This window comes from Rhinopithecus bieti, unplaced genomic scaffold, assembly GCF_001698545.2.
Source record: "Rhinopithecus bieti isolate Rb0 unplaced genomic scaffold, ASM169854v2 scaffold_14455, whole genome shotgun sequence".
NCBI classification, from domain to species: domain Eukaryota; kingdom Metazoa; phylum Chordata; class Mammalia; order Primates; family Cercopithecidae; genus Rhinopithecus; species Rhinopithecus bieti.
In genome coordinates this window covers 1,048,617-1,066,067 of record NW_016807905.1, presented here as the reverse complement: position 1 = coordinate 1,066,067, position 17,451 = coordinate 1,048,617, and the positions used below count along the sequence as shown (strand labels likewise).

The 17,451-nt window shown below is 51.5% G+C and overlaps 1 protein-coding gene across 1 annotated transcript in view; it reads right to left on the bottom strand.

Annotated features, from left to right (window-relative positions):
• Positions 1–2,728: 2,728 nt before the first annotated feature.
• BPIFB1 (BPI fold containing family B member 1) overlaps positions 2,729–17,451 on the bottom strand; it is a 27,571-nt gene continuing 12,848 nt past the window's right edge. The window contains exons 7-16 of the mRNA XM_017884123.1: positions 15,525–15,588; positions 13,322–13,407; positions 11,857–12,036; positions 10,848–10,901; positions 10,189–10,347; positions 9,245–9,312; positions 8,071–8,116; positions 6,867–6,930; positions 5,946–6,022; positions 2,729–2,900 (exon numbers count right to left, since the gene is read on the bottom strand). Coding sequence (XP_017739612.1) covers positions 2,841–2,900; positions 5,946–6,022; positions 6,867–6,930; positions 8,071–8,116; positions 9,245–9,312; positions 10,189–10,347; positions 10,848–10,901; positions 11,857–12,036; positions 13,322–13,407; positions 15,525–15,588 — 858 coding nt within the window. The 3' untranslated portion in view covers positions 2,729–2,840. The remainder of the gene's footprint in view (positions 2,901–5,945; positions 6,023–6,866; positions 6,931–8,070; positions 8,117–9,244; positions 9,313–10,188; positions 10,348–10,847; positions 10,902–11,856; positions 12,037–13,321; positions 13,408–15,524; positions 15,589–17,451) is intronic.

The following is a 17,451-nucleotide window of genomic DNA, read 5'->3' as shown; positions in this document are numbered from 1 at the left end:
CAGAGTGAGACCCTGTCTAAAAAAAAAAAAGAAAGAAAGGAAAGAAGGAAAGAAGGAAGGAAGGAAGGAAGGAAAGAGAGAGAGAGAGAGAAAGAAGGAAAGAGAAAGAAAGGAAGGAAGGAAGGAAGGAAGGAAGGAAGGAAGGAAGGGCGCGGTGGCTCACGCCTGTAATCCCAGCAGTTTGGGAGGCCGAGGGGGCGTATCACAAGGTCAGGAGATCGAGACCACGGTGAAACCCCGTCTCTACTAAAATACAAAAAATTAGCCGGGCACGGTGGCGGGTGCCTGTAGTCCCAGCTACTCAGGAGGCTGAGGCAGGAGAATGGCGTGAACCCGGGAGGCGGAGCTTGCAGTGAGCCGAGATCGCACCACTGCACTCCAGTCTGGGTGACAGAGAGAGACTCCATCTCAAAAAAAAATAAAAATAAAAGAGAAAGAAAGAGAGAGAGAGAAAGAAAGAAAGAAAGCAAGAAAACAAACTGGATCTAAACGTGCTGTGGATTCAGGTGGGAGGCTCGGGGCAAAGTGGGTGAGGCCTGGGTTCTCGCCCCAGCCCCATCACGTCACCAGCTGTTTGCTACTACATCTCCCATCTGTAAGACAAACACAGTACTAATTCCTGCAAGGCACGATGATTGAATGAGATCTCTTGGTGTTTTTTTCTTTGCTGCTGCTGGTAAGACAGCAGGAAATGGAGGGAGTTTTCTTCCCACAGCCCAGCAAGGCACTGGAGTCGTGGAGCTGCCAGACTGGGGGAGCCTCAGCAGTTCATGGAGGGTGGTGGTGTGAGCAGAGGTCTGGAAGATCCTTCGAATAGTGCCTGCATGGAGCAAATGGCTGTCTTGGTTCAGGTTCACCAGAAGCAGACCCTAAGAACAGGATTGGAGTGCAGGGAGTTGATTTGGGAGATGACCCCAGGGAACACTGGTACGGGAGTGGGGAAGTGAGGCGGAGTGGCGAGGCAACCTACAAAGAGCACATCGGGCTGGGCATGGTGGTGCACGCCTATAATTCAAGCTACTTGGAAGGTTGAGGTGGGAGGATAACTTGAATCCAGGAGTTTGAGGCTGCAGTAAATTGAGATTGTGTCACTGCACTCCAGCCTGGGCAACAGAGCAAGATCTTGTCTCAAAAACAAAAACAAAAAACAAACAAACAAAAAATACTGTGTCAGCAAGCTGGTTACCAGCATGAGCAATTGGGGCCCAGTCCCGCTGGGGAGCTGGGAGCCCATCTATAGCAGGTGCCCTAGAGTTGTTCCCTGCCCCAAAGGGTGAGGAATCCAGGGTTATTTACCCACCGACCCCTAGGAAGCCCTAGAGGATGTGGGTGGTGGGACCTGGAGGATACACGTCTAGGGCTCTTTTGGAGAAGGATGCCTCTGCCCCGCTTGGCTGGGGTGGAGAAGTTGCTTGCCTCTGACAGGGTCATGTGGGCTGGGACAGGGATCCCTTCATCGGGACCAGGTGGAACCCAGCCGAGAGGGGCTGCCCCACTCTCCAGGCTCCCTGGAAGCCTCCAGTAGATCCTTCTATGACCCCAGGGAGCCAGAAGAGACCGACCCTGGGTAAGATGGAGATAGACTTTCTCACCTTCTTTGCGAGTGGGAGTTCAAATGTAGATTTAATATGATTTAGAAAAATAATGGAATGTGATGTGTGGGGAACAAAATCCTGCCCAAAGTGTGGCTGGGAGCTGGGATGGGTGGGGAGCTTCCACATAGCCCTGGCACTGGGCAGCTGTTCGGCTGGAGCTGGGATGGGTAGGGAGCTTCCACACAGCCCTGGCACTCGGCAGCTGTTAAGTCACTAGTCACTGACAATGGCGTAAGCACCTTGTGCAAGATCGTGGCCTGGCCCTTCTGTGTCCCTCTTGGCCTGTCCGATTTCCCTGGCTGCCCTTCTGGGCTGCAAACTGTTCTTATGCCTGTTTGTGCTCTCATGATGAGCAATGCATTTTCCTGGAATGCCTACCCCATCCCTTCCTACAAGGCCCCTCGTGTAACTGAAGGGCTCTGGGTACTGGGCAGGCCTGAGGTCTGGAGAACACGGGCCCTATTGTCTATCCCAAGCATCCTGACATCAGGGAGGCCAGAAAGACAGGGCGATCACCCACTGTCTAAGCAGGACGGCGCTTTGGTGATAAGGCTGAACACTCCAGAGGCCAGGCAACAGCGGTGATGACTTCACCCACAGACATTATCTGAGTACCTACCATGTACCTGGAACTGTTCTCTCAAAATTTACTCCTCACCAAAGCCCTCCAAGGTGGGGACAATGACTATTCCCATTTTACGGAGGAGGAAACTGAGGCCCACAGAGGGGAAACTACATCCCAGAGTCAAAGAAGCATTAAGAGGCCAGGCCAGAGCTCCAAGCCTAGTTCATCTGCCCCCAGATCCACATTGATCAGAGAGTCCTCTGTCTACCACACTGCCAAGATAAACAAAATATATGTCCCCTACCCTAAAAGACATCCCACCGAAGATGATCTTGAGGCTGACATGAAGGCAGGTGGGAATAGCTGGCTTTCTGATTCCTGAAGCACGGGGAGGTGGTCAAGACCGTGGACATCATCCACATGTGGCCCGATGTGGTCCAGACAGTTCAGACATCACCCAGATTGGCTCAGATGTGCCTGAATGTGACCCAGCTGTGGCTCAGCTATCCAGTCCCTAAGCCTGCCAGGGGCAAAATGACTCCTGTGCCAGGACAAAAAGACTCCAGACTGCAGGCTTCACAGGCAAGTGTTTATTGATTGCAGAGTGGGATGGTCTGTAGAGCTCACACCCACACTCCCAGCTGGGACCCAGCCTTCCCTGATGGCCGCCATCCAAGTCTTCACAGGGAGACAGTAGAGCTGGGTTTCCACAAGGAGGCTGGGGTAAGCACAAGGCCATCCTGGAATTAGAGGGGAAAAGTCAGAAAACAGATTTCTTTAACCTCTTGCCTTGTGGTTTATGCTGGTTTTGTCCTCCGTAAGGTGACTGCTGTTACTGGGGGACCATGACCCTGAACCCACAAACACAGAATTCTTGGAAGGGTCAAGGGTGGAGGGTCTGTGTGTGAACATTAATGCCACACCGGGTCCTCATGTCATCTCCATTTTGCAGATGGGGGCACTGAGACTTGAAGGTGGCAATCCCCTTTCCAAAGTCACGTACTCAGTAGGTGGCAGAAGTGGGATTTGCATTCATCACCTGCCTTGATCACCCCCTGCTTTGGGCCCCCTCCTCTGCATGACCTAATGACAGTAAGGTGCCCATCTCAGTTAGCAGGCATTTACTACACACCTACTGTGTGCAGCCACTGACCACAACGGAGAACAAAGGAGACAGAAACCCTTGCCTTCCTGGAGTTTCGGCTCTACTCTAGCGGGGGAGAGATGCCCCAGAGCCTGGCACACAGTGACTGTGGGCTGTTCTTTTCAAGGATAGTATTTGGGAGCGAGGGTGACACTGCCATAGTTCCTTTCCCCACCAGCAGATGCCATGGAGAGTCATTTGCTCACCAAGCATTTATTGAACACCTACTGTGTGTCAGGCCATGCTGAGCACCGGGGACAGAGGCATGGACAAGATGGACATGATCCTGGTCTTGAGCTAGACCATCCCTGGCCACAATATGGTGTGTGTGTGTAGTAATGTTGTGGTGTAGTTGGGTGTGTATGGTTGTAATGTGTGTGTGTGGTGGGTTATGTGTGGTGTGGTGGTATATGTGTATGTGTGTAGTAATATTGTGGTGTATTGTTGTGGGTGTGTGTGTTTGTATTGTGTTAATGTGTGTGTAGTGTGGTATGCTTAATGTTGTTATGTTGCGTGTATATATGTGTATAGGTTGTAATAAAGGTGGTATGTGTGTAATGTAATGTGTATAGGATTTTAATAAAAAAAAAAAAAAAGGTGTGTGTGTGTATGCTTTATTTGTATGTGTGCCAGTGTATATGTGGTGGTAATGTATGTGTATAGGTGTAATAAAGGTGTTGTAATGGTGGTGTATGATATGTGTATAGGTATAAATAAAGGGTTTGTGGTGTTATTGTATGTGTGTGTATGTTGCCAGTGTATTGTGTGTATGTGTGGTATGTGTATAGGTTGTATAAAGGGTGTGGGTGTATATGGTGTATGTGTGTAGTAATATGTTGTGTGTATGTTATGTTGTATAGGTATATAAGTGTGTGTGTGTAATTATGTGTAATGTTGGTGTGTATGTGTGGCAGTGTGTATTGTGTATGTGGTATAAGGTAATAAAGGTGTGTGGGTGTAGTGTATGTGTGTTATGTTTGCAGTGTGTATGTTGGTATGTTGTGGGTTTTTATGTATGTGTATAGGTGTATAAGGTGTGTGTATGTGGTGTGTAAATGTGGTTGCAGTGTGTTAATGTGTGGTTTAGTAATGTTATAGGTGTATAAAAGGTGTGTGTGGGTCCTGGTAATGTTGTACATGTGTGTATGTATGTGTATGGGTGTTGTAAAGTGTGCTGGTGGTGTATGTGTATGTGTGTGGCAAGTGCATCTCAGCCCTAGGCCTATGAGGTACCTGCCCTGGATGCTGCCTCAGATCCTGGGCCTCCTTCCTCATCTTTCCTGGAACACCAACAATCCCTACCTCAAGGCCTTTGCACTTGACATCTGATATGGTTTGGATCTGTGTCCCTGCTCAAATCTCATGTAGAACTGTGGCACCTGATGCTGGAGGTGGGGCCTAAGCTGACTGGATCATAGGGCTGGTTTCTCGTGAATGGTTTAGCGGCATCCCCTTGGTGCTGTTCTCGTGATGGCGAGTGTGTTCTCGTGAGATCTGGTTGTTTAAAAGTGTGTAGCGCCTCCCACCCCATACTCCTGCTTGGGCCATGTGATGTGTGTGCTTCCCCTTCGCCTTCCGCCGTGATTGGAAGTTTCCTGAGGCCTCCCCAGAAGCTGAGCAGATGCCAGCATCATGCTTCCTGTACAGCCTGCAGAACTGTGAGCCAATTAAACCTGTTTTCTTTATGAATTACCCAGTGTCAGGTATTTCTTTTCTTTTCTTTTCTTTTGAGATGGAGTTTTGCTCTTGTTGCCCAGGCTGGTGTGCAATGGCATGATCGTGGCTCACTGCAACCTGTCTCCTGGGTTCAAGCAACTCTCCTGCCTCAGCCTCCCAAGTAGCTGGGATTACAGGTGCCTGCCATCATGCCCAGCTAATTTTTGTATTTTTAGTAGAGACTGGGTTTCACCATGTTGGCCAGGCTGGTCTCTAATGCTTGACCTCAGGAGATCCACCCACCTTGGCCTCCCGAAGTGCTGAGATTAAAGGCGTGAGCCACTGAGCCTGGCCTCTGGGATTTCCTTATAGCAGTGCGAGAACGGCCTAATACCCTGTCCTTCTGACAGGACACTTCTCCCAGCTACCCACAGGGCTCACCCTTCACCTCCTCAGGCATTGGCTCAAATGTCACCTCCTCAGAGAGGCCCTCCCTGACCACCCCATCTGAAACAGCACCCCTCGCCTGACATCACTCTCTCCTCCTGAACCTGCTTTATTTTTCTTCTCAGCCTTCCTCCATTCAGCCTGATGTCATATCTTTAGGACTTATGTATCTGCCTCTTCTGCTAGAAGGTAGGCTTGAAAAAGGTGGGAGTGTTTTCCAATTGTTCATTTCAGTGGCCTCAAGCACTCAGAGGCATGCCTTGTGTATGGAGGACCTTCGAAAAATATTTACTGAATGAATGAATGACAAGGAGGCGGAAAAAGTATACTGACCACAGGCTAGGAGGGTCCCATCCTCAGCACAGCCAACCTTCTCACCTTCTCACTTGCAGATGAGGAGGTGAGGCCCTGAGAGGGGAAGGGACTTGCCCAGGGTCACCTGCAGGTTGGGATTGGAGTGCAGGCCCCACCTCCCAGACAGGGCTCTCAGCGGCTGTGCCCTCCCTGGGGCAGGATGTTTAGGGCCCCACCCACTCACCTTGGTCAGTGAGGACTCAGCTGCCTCGAATCCCAAGGCCTTCACCACTGACACTGGGACCCCAGATCTTAATTTGCCTGAAATAACAAACATGATCAGAAACTGATGGGCCTGGGGTGAGACTGGGCAGCCAGGGGTAGGCTCAGGGTTCCTGAAGGGAAGCCCTGGCCTGGCAGGCCTGATCAGACAGCCCTCTATGCCTCTGTTTGTGTGTTCTCTGGCCCCAGCATCGACCCAGCCTCATCTACCCTCCCTTTGCCTCTGGCACTGGCTTCTGGCTCCTCACAAAATGCAGTCCTCGCATTCTCTTACACTCTTGCTCAAGAACCATCAGGGGCTCCCATTATCGCCAGCAGAGGTTTCTATACTTTGAGATTTTCCAGTCTAATAAAATAAAGAAATTAAAAAGATGGAGCTGGTATAGGTTACAAACTCTTCCCACCCCTCATTCAACCTGGGGCTGAATTAGAGTGTTGGGCACTGACTGTGCCAGGCACCTCCTGATTTGTGCCTCTGAAGAAGGTACTTCTGTGTCCCCATTTTACAGATGGAGAAACTGAGGCTCAGAAGGATTGTGCAGCTTAACCAAGGCCAGGCACTAGCAAGACGGGGAACAGGGTCTGCTGAGGCACCTCCAGTTGTCTCCTACACCTCTCTGGTTGCTCTCATTGTCTGCTTACACCTCTGTCTCCTTCCAGCCCCGCAAGGCTGGCCCACTGCTTGGTTCATCTTTACAAGCCCAGCCTCTGCCACTAGCAAAGGAATTGGGCTGAGAAGATTCTTGGGAGGAGGTGGCTTTTGAAGCAGGCTCTGAGGGATGGCTGGGAGATGAATGAAAGGGGCCCCATCATGGAGATGAGGGCAGGGGAAGTAAAGCCAGGCCCTGGGGAGAGAGGGGGCACAGATGGCAGAGGTACGCACCATTCTGGTTTGGCAGCAGAACGGAGAGGATGATCTCAGTGATGACGTTTTTCAGAACGTCAGGCTGTGAGAGAGAGAAGGGGGACGGTCACCCTGGCTGAGAATCTGAAGTCCCCCCCCCGTCATTCTGCGTGGGTATGACTCCTCCCCATGGGTGAAGGCGGCTGGTGGAGATGTAGGAATTCCAGGTCCCCTGCTGATCAGAGCTGTGGAGGCTCCCAGGGACCAGATGGGCTGGGGTGGGCATGAACTCAGCTGCCCCTGCGGCCTGGTAGATGAGGGGATTGCGGTGCATTGGAGGACGCGCCATCCTCAGGGGCCCTACCACTCTCTTGCAGCCAAATTTGCCCTGAGGGAATTTTGCCCTGCATTGCCTGAGCTTCTGACTTCTGGAGGGAACCCTGAAGTCCTGATTTGCATGTGAAACTCTCCCTATTTTAAAATATTAGTTGCCAGGCACGGTGGCTCACGCCTGTAATCCCAGCACTTTGGGAGGCCAAGGCGGGCAGATCATGAGGTCAGGAGATCAAGACCATCCTGACTAACACAGTGAAACCCCATCTCTACTAAAAACACAAAAAATTAGCCGGGTGTGGTGGCGGGCGCCTGTAGTCTCAGCTGCCCGGGAGGCTGAGGCAGGAGAATTGCTTGAACCCGGGAGGTGGAGCTTGCAGTGAGCCAAGATCACGCCACTGCACTCCAGCCTGGGCGACAGAATGAGACTCCATCTCAAAAAAAAAAAAAAAAAAAAAAAAAAAAAAAAAAAAAAAGTCAAAATAGTGAAAAACAAGTCATAAAAACCAGAGAAAACATGCTAGACTGAGGTCTCCAGTTTGGTCTAACTCCCAGCAGGAAGGAGCTGTCTAGGGCACTGAGGCGTGTCTATGTACACAGAATGAGATTGTGAGTCAAGGGCACTTGTGTTCTAATTCAGGATCAAAACTTCACTGAAAGAAAGTGTGTATCTGTGAGTGTGAGTATTTGTGTGTGCATATGTGTGTTCTCAGCTGTGTCTGACACACAATGCTTTCTCTGTAAACAGAAAACTTGAGCCGGGAAGTTGGACTTTGGTGGAGACCGACCAGCACCCCCTGGTGCTTCTGTGGGGACTTTGTTTGAAGCAAATCCTGGGCAATGTCTCTTTTGAGAGTGGACCATTCCAGGCCATCCCCTGTGCCCTCACGCACCACCTGTTAACACTTACTTGGAACCAGCCAATCCCAGAGTTCATCAGCTGGATCCGATCAGAACTGCAATGGAAGATGCCTGTGAGAGCGGCCCCTGGAGTCCCACTCATTCACCATCCACTCATTCAACAGCGATTTACTGAGCACCTATTGTGTGCCAGGCACCGTGCGGGCTCTAGTGAACCACATAAAGTCCTTGCCTTGTGGGGCTTGCATTCTAATGGCAGGGGTGGGGTGGGGCTTAAGTCAGACGAGGGGGGCGCGGTACCTCAGAATACAAATTAACAGTCCAATGATGCACGAAAAATCAACCTCAGGGGCTGTGCGCGGTGGCTCACACCTGTAATCCCAGCACTCTGGGAGGCCGAGGCGTGTGGATCACGAGGTCAGGCGATGGAGACCATCCTGGCTAACACGGTGAAACCCTGTCTCTACTAAAAATGCAAAAAATTAGCCGGGAGAGGTGGCGGGCGCCTGTAGTCCCAGCTACTTGGGAGGCTGAGGCAGGAGAATGGCGTGAACCTGGGAGGCGGAGCTTGCAGTGAGCAGAGATCGTGCCACTGCACTCCAGCCTGGGTGACTGAGAGAGACTCCGTCTCAAAAAAAAAAAAAAATCAACCTCAGGAGTCAAGGCTGTGGTGGACAAGGAAGCCCAAACCCCTTTAAAGGGTGCCCCAATTCCTGGCTCCACAGTTTGTTGCTATGTAGGATTGTGGGCACAGGGCAGCCAGATAGTCTGATTTGATATGTTCACAACTCATTTATATTAAACAGTCCAGCCCTGTGTGGGCTGATCAAAACAGCCCTGGGCCTGACTTATCCCCAGAGGCTCCAGCTGGCAGTCCCTGCACTCACTCTGGGGTCACAGGAAAGTGGTGAGGTGGGAGAACAGCTGGAGCCCTGCACTTCTGTGCTGGGTGACTGTCACTGCCACGGCCTGGGAGGTGTCCAGAGTGGGCTGCCCACGGCCAGGGTTTGCCTGTGCTGTGGCTGCTGCAAAGCCTACTTCATTTTCCTCCCCATTCCCTCACATGCAGTCCTTGTCAGCAGGAGCACCTGGGAAGGGCCTCCCTGCCCACCCTGGAGCTGCCTTCACCTGACAGCCACACAATCGGTGTTTAAAGAAACCCATGGTCACTGGGCGGGACTCATTTCCATCAGCAGAATCTTCACGATGATTTGTGTGTTTACCTGATGTTATTCAAGTTGAGTATAAGCTCATCACCTTTGGTGTAAAACTGAGCTTCCGAGCTGGCTTCCTGCAACACGAGAAGATCAGGCCCCATGGCTCTTAATAGGATCCAAGTGTGGAGTTAGGGGTTATGCCGGGAGGCTCTGGGATCTGAATCTCAGTTCCTGGCTCTGTGACCTTGGCAAAGGGTTTGACCTTTCTGGGCCTCACTTTCCTCATCTGTTAAATGAGATAGTACTTGTACCCACTCCCCATTTCACAGATGACAATCTAGGCTTGTTGTAGGAATGATGATGATGATGATGATGACGAAGACAGCAGCCACTATGCATGGAGCCTGCACTCCCTTACCCTAGTGTGTAGGTGGCCCAGCTCAGGAAGTTTTCATATTCCATTTTTCTGGACACACTGATTGGCTGAAGAATGGGCAACTGACAGGCTCATTCGATGAGAGTCAGCCCTGAGATGCTGGAACTATTGGAAAGATAGATTCTTCCTGCTAGGATTGCCAAGCTGATAGGATATGAGCCTAATGCAGCCTGGGGCACTTCGATGAGGGAATTGCTTGCCTGAGGATGAAGGCAGCACAGAGGAAAACAAGGCTGCTAGGTGGAAGAGAGGGGAATGAAGAGGATATTGTTTGAGCACCCGGGTCCAGCTATTCCTGAAGCCAATAGCATCTAGACTTTTTAGTTACAGGAGCTAATACAATTCCTTTTATGCATATGAGTTGAGTTTCTGCCCAGAGATCCCTGACCAATAAAGTCACAGGGTTAGAATTGGGCCCACAAAGCTCCTGGCTCTTGGTTCAGAGCTCCCTTTCCCCTGTCCCTGCTGAGTGATGAGAGTGGTGGAAATGTTTAACAAAGCAGGAGGGTGAACAGGAAAAGTGGACAGAAGAGCCCCCCTGGCTGCTGCCAATATGGCAGACAGCTGAACTCACAATGCCCAGGGTGAACAAAGGGCGGAGGGCTTCACTGGAGGCAAACACTTCCAGCACGATCAGCTGGGCCACCCTGGCGTGGCCTCGGTCCGTGAAAAACTCGGGAGTGTCCTGAGTTAGGATCTTCACGATCTGGGTAGACCCCAGATTATCTGCAGCCTGGAAGGAGATCAGAGCCACACGTGGCCTCCCAAGTGCCCACCACGGCCCACAGGCCCTGTGTGGCCTGGCTCTGCCTGCCTTCGTGGGCTCCCTGCTCCCCCTCGTGCTCCAGCCACTCTGTCCTTCTTGCAGATCCTTGAATGTTGTGTTGTTCTCCCTATCTGGCAGCCTTTGGTCTCCTGTGCCCTCTGTCTGGAATACCCTTCCCTTCAGGGAGGCCTCCCTGACGTCCCAGACTATGCCAGGGGCCCAGAGTGTTCTCATGGCCCCTAGAACCTGTCCCGTGTTACTGCACCTGTCATGGAAACACTATCCATGTGATGATTTGCTTCAGGTCAAACTGGCCTGCTAGACTGAAATCTCTGTGCGGACAGGGATGCGGTTTGAGCGTCCCAGTGCTGGAATGAAACACTAGTCCCACCAGATTCTCCTCCCCAGAGGCCTGTGTCCAGACCACAGCAAACACCCATCAAGCTGCGGATGGCAAACGGACCAACCTTTTCATTGATCAGCCCGATGCTTGACTTCAGCCGACGGGCTATCTCAGGAAACTGAGGGTGAGAGGAGCCAGAGAAGGTCAGCTGGAGGGCACAGGGAGGCACATCTCCTGCACCCCACTCCTGGGAGGAAGGTTTCCCAGGACCCCAGAAAAGCTGGGTGGGCCCAGTGACCCAAGCCATGTGTCTGTCATTGGTGGAAAAACAGCCCCTAGGTTAGCTTCTATGGGCCATGGGGTCCTGCTGGGCTGGACTTCTACTGTGGGCTGGTGATGGCTGTGGGGCTGCAGGCAGCTTGCTGATCTCAGAGGACATAGAGAGGTGATTTCATTATCACTGCAACCATGAATGGGCTAGTTGGTGACACTCCCTATTTCCCGCCATCCCAGTCCCCCAAGAGCTGGGTTATCAGTTGTCTGCCAGCTGCCCTGAAGTCCTGCCATCCTCCCGTAACATTGGACCAACCCTTTCCCCCTCTGGACCTCAATTTCCCCATCAGTCACCGGGGAGGAGGTGGCACAACATAGTTGACTGGTGGTGGTGATCTGCTGTGCCCTGTCAATAAGGATTCCAAGGTCGTGTCAGCATCCAGACTCAGTAGGAAGGACAGCCCTGATCGATTAGTGATGTCTGTCATGAGTGCCATAGTGGTGAGCAGTGGCACAGTCGCCATCCCTGGACTACTCACTATCTGAGATGTATTTATCATCCCTGGACTACTGCGTATCTCAGATGCCTTTTGATTCCACGGGACTGTTGTTTGGTAGAGGAAACAGGTGCATCAGATTCCAGAGGGCAAAACCATGACTGGGGCTGGATGTTACAGGGAGGATTTTCGGTTTAGAGCTATGTCAGAGGCAGGGTCTGTTAGGGGAGGGAGTGAGCTCTCCATTATTGGAAGGATTTAAACTGAGCCTGATGGGGGATTCCTGCTTAGGGGCACCCTGTGCAGGAAATTCCTATGATGCAGCCTGGGCAGCCCTCTTCTCTGTCTTGTGCTGAGGCTTACCACAGAGTCCAGCAGGACTATGAATTCTTCTGGAGGGAGCATAGCAGCCACTGCAGCTTTCACCACATCCTGACCCACGATGAAGCTGAACGGGGCGTTGTCCAGGGAGGGCACTGCCAGCGAAGCTGCGGAGTTATTGAACCACTTGGTCACCTTTCCCTGTGAGTCCAACAACTTGGCCTGAGGAGACAGAGCAGGGAGTGGCCTGATAATTTTAATTCTGCAGCTTACCCAGTAACAACCTAGAAGGAAATGACATCGTTTAGCCTGTTTCCTTTTTTTGCATTTGTTGCCAGGAAGCTTAGCCTGGAACTCAGGTGCCTGGCAACATCTACTCCATCTTTGCCCCTCGGATAATCTGTGACTTTTATTTTTTATACTAGACATCTTAGTTTTTTTCCCCATGCTTCAACTTCTCAGATACCTCCAACCCTTTGGATGGAGGGAAAATTAAAAACTGCAACAAAATGGATGAAACTATTTGATGCTGCAGTTTTCCAAAGGATCCACAGAAACTAGTCCAGGGGCCAGGCGTGGTGGCTCATGCTTGTAATCTTAGCACTTTGGGAGGCCGAAGTGGGAGGATCATTTGAGCCCAGGAGTAGGAGACCAGCCTGGGCAACATGGTGGAACCCCATCTCTACAAAAAACACAAAAAATTAGCCGGGCATGGTGGCAAGTGCCTACAGTTCCAGCTACTCAGGAGGCTGAGGTGAGAGGATTGCTTGAGCCCAGGAGGTCAAGGCTGCAGTGAGCTGTGATGGCACCACTGCACTCCAGCCTGGGTGACAGAGTGAGACTCAGTCTCAAAAAACAAAACAAAACAAACCTGGTCTGGGATTTATGCTACCAGGATGGTCTGGCCCTTCGGGGCATCCAGCCACAGCATGGCTGTGCAGCCCCCACATGGGACAGGGAGCTGACTGTTACTGGGCACTTCCCGTCTGCCAGGCACGCTGTGGTCTCATTTCATCCTCTCCTCAGTGGCCATTATTGCTGACATTTTGCAGACAAGGAAACTGAGGCTCAGAGAGGTGAAGGAACTTGCCCAAAGTCACACAGCCAGGGAGTCACAGAGCTGGGAGAGAAACTGAGGTCTGTGTTTCTTGGTCCTTGGCTTTTGTTTCAAGGTTGTCAGAGGTTTGGGGATTGGCAGGGACTTGCCTGAGAGAAAGGCTGAGGATCCAGTGTCCCCACTTGGGCCCCTGAGTGGGGAAACTGGGGGTGAGGGCAGATCTCCTGGGTGGAGGTTCTTTGGCTTTGGGGCTCTACTGGGTGGCTTTTCTCCCTTAGAATGGCTTGCATGGGACGTATTCAGCCTGCAGTGATTTTTCTAGGTCAGCCCATGTGTTGTAACGGTGACCAGGATTTTCTCTCCTAATACAGGCCCATGCTATCTGACTCCTGGTGGTCAGAGAAGGGCAGCGATGTCCCCGGTTCACCCTCAAGGTCCTGGGACACTCACCCCCAGGTAGAGCTGAATGGTGTCGCCCTTGATGGCAGGAGACAGAAGGTCAAACTCCAGACGGTCAGTGCTGAGGGAAATGGGCACTGCTCAGGGACAAGAAGAAAGTTCTGTGAGGGTGGAGGGCAGTACTGGAGGGGGAAGTTGGGGGGCTGCTTCCAGGTGGAGTGCACTGTTGCATGGGGGGCAGGTAGGGAGGAGTAGGTAATAATGATGTTGATAATATGATGCAAACAGTGATGACATTGACTGACATTTATTGAGCATCCACCAAGTGCCAGGCCTCTGCATGTCAGCTGGTTCATCTGCATGATAACCTTAGGAAGTAGGTCTTATTATTACCCCCTTTTACAGATGCGGAAACCAAGGCTGAGGAAAGTGAAATGACCTGTTTAAAGCCATACTATGGGAGCATGGGAACCCAGTCGGTTTTATGCCAAAGTCCCGGATTGGAACGACACTGAACTATTGTTTGTAACTCCACCGCCCCTACCAGACTAAAAGCCGCGTTCCCCCGCGCAGGAGGTTCTGGGTCTGGACACCCTATGAGCACCTGGATCTCAAGGCAGCTTAGGCTGGAAGTCAGAGGCCTGGTAACATCTACTCCGAAATCCAACTGGCTCCTCTGCTCCCCCAAAGATCTCGTGTTCGCGTCAGAATTCCCCACTTGGCCGCCAGGTGGCGGTGGCGAGTCACCTGCCCCGGTGTACGGCCGAGGACGGCGAGTGCTGGAGGAGCCAGGGACCCGTCGCCTACTGCTCCAGGGAGGGCTCCGGGCCCGTCCTCGGGACAGCGGAGGAGTCAGCTGGACTTCGGTTTGAGCCCCAGCGACCTTGATTGGTCTCTTCTTGCCTCTGAATCTGTTTCCTCGTCTTAAAATGAGGGTATAGTGCCCGCCAGGGCAGCATATGTACTAAAATCGTAAGGACACAGAGAAGATGAGCATGACTCCTGTAAAAATTATTTTTAAAAAAGAAAAAAGGAAAGAAACGGCGGTAGAATAGTAATTCCTGCCTCATGTATAGAACTGGCACCTAGTAACGGCTCAATCTGAATGACATCCGCTCGGAACTCGAGTCTTCCCTTATCACCAACCGCCTTTGTGAGTCTGGACAGTGACTTAATTGCTCGGAGCCTGTTTAATCACAGTGAAGGGGGTCATGACTGCTACCTCGCGGAGTTGTCTGGGGAGTCAGTGAGACGTGCCTACAAAACAGCCAGCGCGAGGGCGTGGCCCATGGCAGACGCCCTGTGGTGCTCAGTGCACGCTCCTCTCCCTTCTCCTCTCTGGAGCCTCTTCTGATCCCAAACAGCAGTCGGTAGACTTTTCTTCTTCCCTGCCAGTTTCCACTCTGGGGGCCTGAGCAAGACAGAGTTCTGATGTGGGGGCAGGAGCCTGTGTCCTCCCATATCCCCAGCTACGCTGGGGAGGGAGAAATGACTTCCCTCCATTTTCGCCCTTCGAATCATCTCTGATTTTTATTTTTTAAACCAGATATCTCAGTTTTTAACCCATGCTTTAACTTCTCAGATACCTCAAACCCTTTGGATGGAGGGAAAATTTAAAACTGCAACAAGGTGGGTAGAGCCATTATTTGATGCTGCAGTTTTCCAAAGGATCTGTAAAAACTAGTCCGGGTTTGCATGTGATGGCTCATGCTTGTAGTCTTAGCATCTTTTGTCTGTCCATCCATCAGTCCATCCATCCATCAGTCCATCCATCCATCCATCCATCCATCCATCCATCCATCCATCCATCTAGCATGCATTTGTAAGCACTTCTCTGTGCCAGGAGGAACACCTGCTATGTGCCCGGGACTTTCTTTTGGACTTTCATTCCTCACTAACAATCCTATGATGTAGGGATGGTTAAGCCCCATTTTATGGATGAGGAAACCGAGGATGAGGAGGTGAAGTAGTTTTCCCAAAGTCATGGAGCAAGTCAGGGGCAGAGCTGCGATTTGAACTTGGGGCATCTGCTGGCCTGACAATCTCACACATAGTAGGAGCTCATGAAGTCCTAGTCATGGCGAATTTCTGTCTGCACATCTTGGGCAGGGATCAACTGGTGCATGTCTCACCTGCCGCTGGGCCCAAGTTGCAGCTCAGGCCTGACTTGAGGAGACCTTCCCTTGGTGGAGTCAGGGTCTGGAGGCCAGCTCCATAGTAAAGGAAAAAGTGGGAGAGAGAGCAGAGCACCTACCCTTCACCAGCTGCAGGAGGTCTGCATACATGTCATTGAAGGAAGCCTCGATCACGGGACACAGCTGCAACAACATAAGCGAGGGGCTCCGTCAGGGAGGGGCCAGAATGTGGCCCCACAGGAACCTGTGCCCGGCCCACCTGGCCTGAGTCCTCCTGCTGTGCCCACGGCCAGCCAGTTTCCATCCATGGGTTGAGGACTCATTTGTATGTTCACCCCAGCCTGCTGGGCCAGCTGGGACCTTTTACAGTGGTTTGTCCCTTGCCCTGCGCCCAGGGTGAGCTTGGCCTGCCAGAAGCCCTCCATCTCTGACTCCTTGTCTTGCTCACAAGAGTCTATGTTTTCCATGAGAGTGAAATGGAGGCCGGGCGCAATGGCTCATGCCTGTAATCCCAGCACTTTGGGAGGCCAAGGTGGATCGCTTGAGGCCAGGAGTTTGAGACCAGCCTGGCCAACATGGTGAAACTTCATCTCTACTAATGATACAAAAAGCCAGGCATGGTGATGCACTCCTGTAATCCCAGCTACTTGGTTGGCTGAAGCACGAGAATTGCTTGAACCTGGGAGGTGGAGGTTGCAGTGAACTGGGATCGCGTCACTGCACTCCAGCCTCGGTGACAGAGCAAAACTCTGCTTTAAAAGAAAAAAAAAGAGAGTTAAATGGAGAATTTGTTTATTCGTACAGCAAGTTGCTACTGAGTTCTTTCCACATGTCAAACTCTAGAACAGAGGCCAGCAAGGCAGACCTGACCAGACTCCTGGGCAATCTCTTTGTGCCCTTTGTGGCTTTCTAGCCAACACATCCCTTTGCTCACCGGGCACTTCTCTTCCTAAAATTGCCAGCAGTCCTCAACAGGGGGCGATTTTGTCCCCAAGGAGACATTTGGAAATTTCTAGAGACATTTTTAGTTGTCACAGCTTGGAAGGGATGAGGGTGTTACTGGCATCTAGTGGGTGAAGGCCAGGGATGCAGCTAAACATCCTACTGTGCACAGGACAGCCCCAACAAAGAATTCTCCAGCCCAAAATGTCAGTAGTGCCAAGGTTGAGAAACTCTGACCTAACCTAACCCTGTCCTGAGCTGTTCTGCTTAGGGAGGTCAAACATTTGACTCACTTTTCAGGGCAGTGCTCCAAGATTATTGAGGACATTTTTTGTCTTGTTGACCATCCCTTAATACTCTCGAGGAATGACAATGCATTTGAGAAATGTTAACTCCTATGAATAACCATTCCCTGCTCCTTGCTGCATTGCCAATCTGGAGCCCAGAGACAATGGAAGACTCTGGGCTCAGAGACTCCCAGCAGGCACTGTCAGCGGAGCCTGTTTCTCACTGGAAAGGTGTCCCGGGAACCTCTGCATTTTATCCCACAATTCCCCATCCTTCATTTCTATCAGCAGGTCTCAACTCTGGCTACATAGTAGAGTCCTCTGGGATACTAGGACCCATCCAGACCAGTTACTTCTGAATCTGGGGTAGGGCCTAGCCATTTCATATTAGGTTGTGATGGCTCTGATGTACAACCAGGGTTGAGATCCATGGATTTACACTGAAAAAGATTTCAACATTTTCCCTCCCTTCCTTCCCTCCCTCCTTCCTTCCTTCCTTTCCTTCCTTCCTTTCCTTCCTTCCTTTGCTTCCTCCCTTCCTTCCTTTCTTCCTTCCTTGTTTCCTTCCTTCCTTCCTTTCCTTCTTTTCTTCCTTCCTTCCTTCCTTCCTTCCTTCCCTTCTTTCTTTCCTTCCTTCCCTTTCTTTCCTTCCTTCCCTTCTTTCTTTCCTTCCTTCCTTCCCTCTTTCTCCTTCCTTCCTTCCTTCCTTCTTTCCCTCCCTCCCTTCTTCCCTTCCTCCCTTCCTCCTTCCCTCCCTTCCTTCCTTCCTTCCTTCCTTCCTTCCTTCCTTCCTCCCTCCCTCCCTCCCTCCCTCCCT